The 8,647-nt window shown below is 43.4% G+C and overlaps 1 protein-coding gene across 1 annotated transcript in view; it reads left to right on the top strand.

The window, feature by feature from the left end:
* Positions 1-3,706: 3,706 nt before the first annotated feature.
* The window catches only part of lmbrd1 (LMBR1 domain containing 1), a 292,459-nt gene continuing 287,518 nt past the window's right edge, over positions 3,707-8,647 (top strand). Inside the window, exon 1 of the mRNA XM_043681689.2 lies at positions 3,707-3,847. Within this exon, the coding sequence (XP_043537624.1) occupies positions 3,788-3,847 (60 nt within the window). The 5' untranslated portion in view covers positions 3,707-3,787. The remainder of the gene's footprint in view (positions 3,848-8,647) is intronic.

The following is an 8,647-nucleotide window of genomic DNA, read 5'->3' as shown; positions in this document are numbered from 1 at the left end:
AATAGGAGAGATAAGTTCAAGTTGTCTTGGTCCATGTAGACACCAATGATATAGGTAGAAAGAGGAAAGAGTTTCTGCTGAGGAAATATGAGTAGCTAAATTACAAAGCAGAACCAAAAAGATAATAATGTCTGGATTACTACCTGAATGACAACTAAATCAGCACAGGACCAACAAAATTAAATAAGTAAATGCATGGCTCAAAGATTGGTGTCAAGGGAAATGGGTTTGAATTCATGGGACATTGGCATTAGTACTGGGGAAGGAGGGAGCTATTTCGATGGGACAGGTCCACTTGAATCTTTCTGGGACCAGAATCCTGACAAATTGCATAACTAGGGCAGAGAAAAGGGCTTTAAACTAAATAGTGGGGAACAAAATAATGATGGAGACATGCCCTATTAAAATGACAGGTAGATAGCAGAGGTGGTAGGATGGCCTTTCTAATAAAAAATGAAATTCGATTGATAGCAAGAAGTGATGAAGAGTTGGAAAGCATAGAATCTGTGTGGGTAGAGTTGAGAAATCACAAAGGTAAAATGACCGTGATGGTAGTTGTGTACAGATCTCCTAGTGGTAGTCAGGATGTGGGGAGGAAAATATATCAGGACATAGAAAAGACATGCAAGAAAGTCACTTTTATAATAATCATGGGGAACCTCAATATACAGCAGGATTTGGAAAATTAGGTTGGTATCGGATCTCAAGGAAAAGAATTTGTGGAATGTTTACAAGATGTTTTTTGGACCAGCTTGTGCTAGACCCCACTAATGAATTGGCAGCTCCGGATTTGGTGATGTGTAATAAGGCAGCCTTGGTTAAGGAGCTGAAGGGGAAGGAACTCAAGGGAGCAATCACCATAATATGAGGGAGATGGTTGAATCTGATGTAACTGTATTATAGTTGAGTGAAGGTAACGATGTGAGAGAGGAGATGGCCAGAGTAAATTGGAAGGGGAACCTAGCAGAGAAGATTGTGGAGCAGCAATTGCAGGAGTTTATGATAATAATTCAGGTGGCACAGCAGAAATTCATTCCAAGGAAGAAGAAACATACTAAAGGAAGGATGAGGTAATCGGACTTAACAAGTCAAGTCGAGCCAGTCCAAAAGCAAAAGAAAACCATATAATGTGATAAAAACCAGTGAGAAGGCGAAGGTTTGGGAAGCTTTAACAAACCAGCAGAGGATAACTAAAAACAAAGCTGTAAGGCTGGAGAAGATGAAATATGAGAGTAACCTAGTAATGTAAAAGAAGATCGTAAGAGTTTTTTTAGACATTTAAAAGGTTAGAGAGAGGCAAGAGTGGAGATTGGACCACTGGAAAATGAGACTGGAGGAGTACTAATGGGGATCAAAGAAATGACGAAGGAACTATATCCAGGGGAACCTTGATTATCCAGCATTCGATTATCTGAATATCGGATTATCCGACAAGATTACAATGTCTTGATGCTCGGCTAAACTACGTGTTCCAGCATTCAATTATCCGAAATCGATTAACTGAATGAAATACTCCCTGCCCATGTCCTTCGGATAATTGAGGATCCTCTGTGGATACTTTGCATCAGTTTTCATGTGGAACACATCATTGCATATGTGAATTTCAAGCGAGTTAGTGGACAGCGATGAATGATTAAGAATAACGTGCTAGGGAATTTGAAGATGTATAAACCATCTGGATCAGATAGATGACACCCCAGAGTCCTGAAGGAGATAATTGAAGAAATTGTAAAGGAATTGGTGGTGATCTTTCAGGAATCAGTGGAGTCAGGGAGGAGCCCAGAGGACTGGAAAATGGCTAATGTAACACTCATGATTAAGAATGGAGGAAGTCAGAAGACAGGAAACAATAAGTTGGTTAGCCTGGCCTCTGTCATTGGTAAGATTTTAGAATCCATTACTAAGGATTATATTGCAGAGTACTTAGAAGTGCATTGTAAAATAGAATGAATTCAGCATTGCTTCGTCAAGGGAAGGTCATGATTGACAAATCTCTTAATCATTGAGGAGGTAATGACCAAGTTAGACAAAGGAGAGTGAGTGGACATGATCTATATGGATTTCCTGAAAGTCTTTGTAAAGGTGTTGCATGGTAGGCTGCTTAATACGAGCCCATGCTGTTAGGGACAAGGTACCTGGCCAGATAGAGGATTGACTGATGGCAGAAGGCAGTGAGTGGAGATAAAGATGTCTTTTTCAGGATGGCAGCCAGTGACTCATGGAGTTTCGTCAGGCTCAGTTGGAACCATTAGCATTCGTGTTAAATATTAACAATCTGGAAAAAGAATCTGAGGGCATTGTTGCTAAGTTTGCACATGACACAAAGGTAGGTGGTACGACAATCATGTTGAGGAAGCAGGGAGGCTACAGAAGGATGTGGACAGTCAAGGAGAATGGGCAAAAAGTAGTAGATGGAATACAATATGGGAAAGTTTGAGGATATGTAATTTTGTGGAAAGTACAGAGGAATGGACTATTTTCTAAACAGGGAAAGACTTCAGAAATCTGAAGCGCAAAGGACATAGTTCTGGACTTACTTAAGGTTAACATGTAGGTTCCATGGACAGTTAGGAAGGCAAATTCAATGCTACCATCCATTTCAAGTGGCCTAGCACACAAGAGCAAAAATGTACTGCTGAGGCTGTAAAAAGCTCTGGTTAGATCACATTTTAAATATTATGATCAGTTTTGGGCCCTGTATCTAAGGATGTGCTGGCGATGGAGAGGTCCAGAGGAGGCTTATAAGGATGATTCTGGGAGTAAAGACCTTGTCATATGAGCAATGGTTGAGGGCTCTGGGTCTGTACTCGATGAATTTAGAAGAGGGGATCTTATTAAAACTTACAGAATACTGATATGTCTGGATATCCGATGTGGAGAAGATGTTTCCAGTAGTATGAGATCCAAGGGTACAGCCTCAGAGTGACTGGCCAACCCTTTCGAACTGAGGTGAGGAGGAATTTCTTTAGCCAGAGGATGTTTAATTTATGGGTCTCATTGCCTCAAAGGTCTGTGGGGGCCAAGTCATTGAGTATATTTAAGACAGATATAGAGAGACTCATCATTAGTGAGGGGATCAACCATTATGGACAGGAGGCTGGAGAATGAGATTGAGAAACATGTCAGCTATGATAGAATGAGAGAGACTTGTTGGGCCGAATGGCCTCATTCTGCTCCTATGCCCTACAGGTGGTGATAAGTGGGGTATGTTAAGGGGTGAATGGAAGATAAGTGAGGCATGTTAGGGAATGGGTGGCTGAATACCTGAGGTGGGAGAAAGTTAGGCATGCAGATGCTTCGAGGAGCAGGAGAATCGACATTACAGGCATAAGCCCTTCATCAGGATTGGCGGTGTTGGATAAATGGGAGGATGGGGTTGGGGAGAAGGTAGCAGGGAAGGCAATAGGTAGCTTTTGGGTGGGTGGTGCGTATGGTGATAAGTCGAAGGGGAGAGTGGATTTGTGGGGTGAGTGAAGTTACATGGCGTTCAGGTACAAGACAGATAGCTGGCTTACAGGTGATGACGAGAGTTGTCTGTGGTCGTTAGGCGGGTGGGTGAATAAATGGGGGACTATAATAGAGTTAGCGGAGGTGTATAAGCCCAACTTGTCGCGGTCAAAAGACAGCAGTCAGAAACAACTTTCGGCTCTTTGACTTCCAGGCGTTTGGGACGCTGGGCGCGCATGCGCATGCAAAGGCGTACATGGGCTGCGCGTATGCGACGGCGGAAGGCGTCGTTGTCAAGGGGTAGGAACGGCAGGTCCGAGACAGGGCTAGCAGTGTGGAGATGGGTTCGCTTCTAATCGAGTCCGTGTGGGGTTGGTCCATATTCGCCCTGGTTTTACTGGTAGGCCAAACCACCTATAAGCAGTGGCCTACGTGGATCAGTGAATGATTGATTAAGTTTTGTTTGTGTGTGTGTGCAGTGAGAGCGCTGGGGTAGGCCCGGGCCTCTGTGAGGGGAACGGGGGGGGGGTTGAGGGTTTGTCAGCTCTGACCAGATCACCCATCTCCCCTCATTTCCCAGGCTGTGTGACTTAAAAAAACGATTTCACAAACCTTCAGGGACAACAGACCCGAGTTTCACTCGCCACAGTCACCGGGAAACTCCTGAAGACTGCGGGCAATCCTGGGAAGTTGGCAACCTTTATCAACCACAAATCATGAAGTAACCAGGCTCATGTGGGGAGCCTGTGTAAATATTCACAGGGATCCTTGAGCAAGCTGGTGTGTGAGCACATTCCAACCTGATATGTTTACTGTGTTTTCACAGAATTCCTACAGTGTAGAAGCGGGCCTTTCATCCCATTGACTCCACACCAACCCTGTGAACAGCATCTTACTCATCCCCAATGTACCCCCCTCATCCCTGTAACCCTGTGTTTCACATGGCCAATCCATCTAGCCTGCATATCTTTGAACTATGGGAGGAAATTCGATCACCTGCAGGAAACCCAGGCAGATATAGAGAGAATGTGCAAACTCCCCACAGACAGTCGCCCAAGGGTGGAATCAAACCTCTGTCGCTAGTGCTGTGAGGTAGCAGTGCTAATCAATAAGCCACCATGCTGTGCCTTACTTTCTCTGCACCTATTGAGCATTTCCTAGAATTCTATTGTTTATTAGTTTACTTTAAATAGCAAGCAAGCTCTAGACATTTACATTACATTCTTGTGTCATGTTTCTATACAAAATTCAGTTATGTGGCCTGTAAAAACTGATAAAAACAATGACTGCAGATGCTGGAAACCAGATTCTGGATTAGTGGTGCTGGAAGAGCACAGCAGTTCAGGCAGCATCCAAGGAGCTTCGAAGTCGACGTTTCGGGTAAAAGCCCTTCATCAGGAATAAAACCTGTAAAAACTGATGCCAGTCAATTCTATTTTAAGTGATGTGATTATTCAAACACAGCACATAGGTGGAGTCAAAATGCATAGATATTCCAATGCTGAAACAAGTGCAAGGGACTGAATGGCCTCTTTATGTCTCGATTAATAAATACCCCAGTCATTTGTGCAACAACGTATTAAATTTGTGCCTTTAATACAGAAAATGGATATTTTGAGAAAGTTTAACAAACAGAAGTGTCATAAACCAGATGGAATTAGATAGAAATGAAGAAAGACCTAGAATGCACCTTGCACAACCTCATAAATTACTAAAGCACTTTAAAGCCAATGAAATTGATTTGAAGTTAATTACTGTTGCATAAGAATCTGGCAGCCACAGAATCTTGAAATGATATAACATAGAACATAGAAAAATACAGCGCAGTACAGGCCCTTTGGCCCTCGATCTTGTGCCGATCCAAGCCCACCTAACCTACACTAGCCCACTATCCTCCAATGCCTGTTTAAATGCCCATAAAGAGGGAGAGTCCACCACTGCTACTGGCAGGGCATTCCATGAACTCATGACTTGCTGAGTAAAGAATCTACACCTAACATCTGTCCTATACCTACCACCCCTTAATTTAAAACTATGCCCCCTTGTAATAGCTGACATAGAAGGGGCTATTCACTCCATCTAGTCCATGTTCACCTAAAGACACCCAAACTTCCTGCACATGACCCATTGCCCTACAGTTTAAAGTATACGGTGCAGATTCAGGTACTTTGTAAAAGAGTTGAGGCTCTCTGCCTCCACCACCAACTCAAGCACTGAATTCCAGACAATTCACCACTCTCTGCATAAAAATGTTTTTCCTCACGGCTCCTGTAATCCTTCTGCCATCTTGTCTGAATCTGTGACCCCTGGTTTTTAAACTGTCTGGCAAGGAAACATGTTCTTACTGTCTATCTCCACCTCTCACAATTTTGGTTCCTCAGTCATGTCACTCCTCATCCAGCTCTGCTCCAAGGAAAAACTACCCCAACCTCTCCAATCTCTCCTTGTAGCTACAATTCTCCAGCCCTGGTAACATTCTTTGGACGTTTCTGCATTCTCTGAGAATATGTATAGGGTATAAGCAGGCAGGGAAAGAGTTAAGTTCTGAGTTTTGTGAAACAAGAGGTTCAGCTGAGCATGATTTAGATCAGATAAATTGCAACATTTAAAAGGCATTTGGATGGGTATATGAATAGGAAGGGTTTGGAGGGATGTGGGCCGGGTGTTGGCAGATGGGACTAGATTGGGTTGGGATATCTGGTTGGCACGGATGGGTTGGACTGAAGAGTCTGTTTCCATGCTGTACATCTCTGACTCTAAGAACTGACAACGTCTCCAGAGCAATTATGTCCCTCCTGTAATATGGTGACTAGAAATGCACACAACACTCCAGTTGTGGCCTCAGAAGTGTCTTATACAATTTCATCATTGTGCAGCCACCTATTCTATACCTTCTGCATATGCTTTCTTTACAACCTTATCCTTCTGTATTGTTTCCTTTAGAGATCTGTATGCATGCTAAGATCTCTCACTTCATCTACCCTTCTCAGTATATTCTCATTTATTGTGTATTCCATTTTATTGTTTGATGCATTACCTCATACTCAGCAGATTTGACCTCCATCTGTCAGTTTCCATTTGTCTGCTCCACCAACCTATCTGAGTGATTTTGAAGCTTACAGCTATCTAACACAGGCAGATCTTCCAATTGTGCTCCCCACATTCAAGTCCAAATCGTTAATGTATAAATCAAACAGCAGGTTTTTTTCTGTGGAACACCACTTGAAAAAGTTTTACATTCACAAGGGCAACTATTGACTGTTACCCTTTGTTTACTCTTATTAAGCCAATTTTCGATCCATTTGCACACAGTCAGATTCCATAAACCGCACTGGCTTAACGTAGAAAAGGTGTTTCCTTATGTGGGGCACTCTAGAACAAGTCACTGTTCTAGGATAAGGTACAGCAGATATGTGGAGAAATTAGTTCTCTCAAATTGTCATGCACCAGTGGAATGCACTTCTCCAGAGTGCAGCAGGTGCTGAGATATTGAGCAAATTTAAGGAGGAGATGCACAAATCTTTGAATAGTAATGGGTCGAGGGTTATGGAGAGCAGGCAGGAAAGTGGAGCTGAAGCTGAGATGAGATCAACTGTGATTATATTGAATGGCAGAGCAGGCTTGAGAACTGAATTGCTTCCTCTTGTTCCTAGTTCTTACGTTTCATCTGAAAGCTGATACTTGTACCGTACAGCACTCCTTCAGTACTGCATTGGCCGAGAGTTTGTGCTCAAGTCTTTGAGTGGGGTAGGGGGTGCAGTGTGTAGGTGTGGTTGCAGAGGGTGTCATAGTGGAGGCAGGGGTGCTGCATGTGGGCTGATAGTGGGGGCAGGAATATGGTGTGGAGTGTTGTGGAGGAGTCTGAGGTTGCAGGTAGTGATTGTTGGCTTGGCTTTAGTGCTGAAGGACATTTCACAGATAGGGAAGACCTTTATTAGATTGGCCCATGAAGATGGCAATAAATTTGAGATGCTGGTGGATAGGGAGCTGCTATTTTTGTCATTTTTCTATTGTATTGGTCAGAAGTACCACTCACTTCCCCCCCACCCCCTGAGAATAGTTTACTTCGGAAATGCTGTAGGTCAGTATTGTATTTGCATATATAATACGTTTATTGTCATTGACACCAATCTTTGGTAAACTGCAACAGCTGTGATTGGAGTTACACTTCTTCCTTTGAAAAGCATTACCACTTCAGTGAACTTTGAGCATGTTTTTTGTTTACATAACATTATGAATTATAGATTTGTGAAATAAGTGAATAAAATAGAAATTGTCACATGTACTTTTGCATAAAAAATACAGTGAAACATTTTGTCGGTCACCCTACCATGGTGCCTACATCAGTGACAGAAGTCATACATAATGATTTTTAAAAAATGCAAATTTTAAGACAAAGTTCATCACAGTTCAGTTAACGGCGCCTGGGCTTTTAGGGAAAGCCAATTTAGGAGCAATGGAATACCCCGAAGATGCAGTTGAGGATGAGACTGTCACACTGGGCTGCTGGATACTAGATCAGAAGCCTAAGACAGAATGGAGATTGCTGGGCTGAGATGACCACTCCTGGATGAGATATTTGGTGGGCTACTGGAACATCTGGACGCTGAAGATAAAGGAGATCACATGAGGATGAGGATGAGGCCTCTACGTTGAGACAAAACTGCCACACTGGAAAACCACTAAACGAACACCACCATACAGAAAGACTACATTGGGCTGAAGCCATCACCCTCCTCCTTCAGGCACTTGGACATAGCTGTCGACCTGAAGCCTTGGTCTGGCCTGTGTGTCCAGTTTGGGGAATTCCTCAGTCGCCAAGAGACCCTGGGCTAGGATGGAGTTGTGTCTGGCTCATCCTGGCGTAGCTGCCACTGTCACTGGTGACCTCCTCCTTCACTTGTCACTTTCCATGATTAAAAAACGAAACAAAAAAAAGAGCAGAAGTAAGAAAAAAGCCTGCGTGAGCAGATGAATCCCGGGCTCAGCCCCCTTCTCCATGCCATTTTGACAAAATTGTGCTTGGAGAATTCTGTGCACCAGAGACCTAGCTTGGGTATAGCCAAGACATTGGGATCAACTAGCTCTGGGCTGGACAGCTGATTTGTAATACCCAGTGATATCCACCGCATAGGTTCAGTTCCCATTCTGGCTGAGGGTGACCATCTTCTCAACCTGTCCCTTAGTTTGAGGCATGGTT

The sequence above is a fragment of the Chiloscyllium plagiosum genome, unplaced genomic scaffold (assembly GCF_037043375.1).
Source record: "Chiloscyllium plagiosum isolate Xiang-an unplaced genomic scaffold, Cpla_swu_hap1 HiC_scaffold_3, whole genome shotgun sequence".
NCBI classification, from domain to species: Eukaryota; Metazoa; Chordata; class Chondrichthyes; order Orectolobiformes; family Hemiscylliidae; genus Chiloscyllium; species Chiloscyllium plagiosum.
This window is presented reverse-complemented; position numbering and strand designations above follow the sequence as displayed.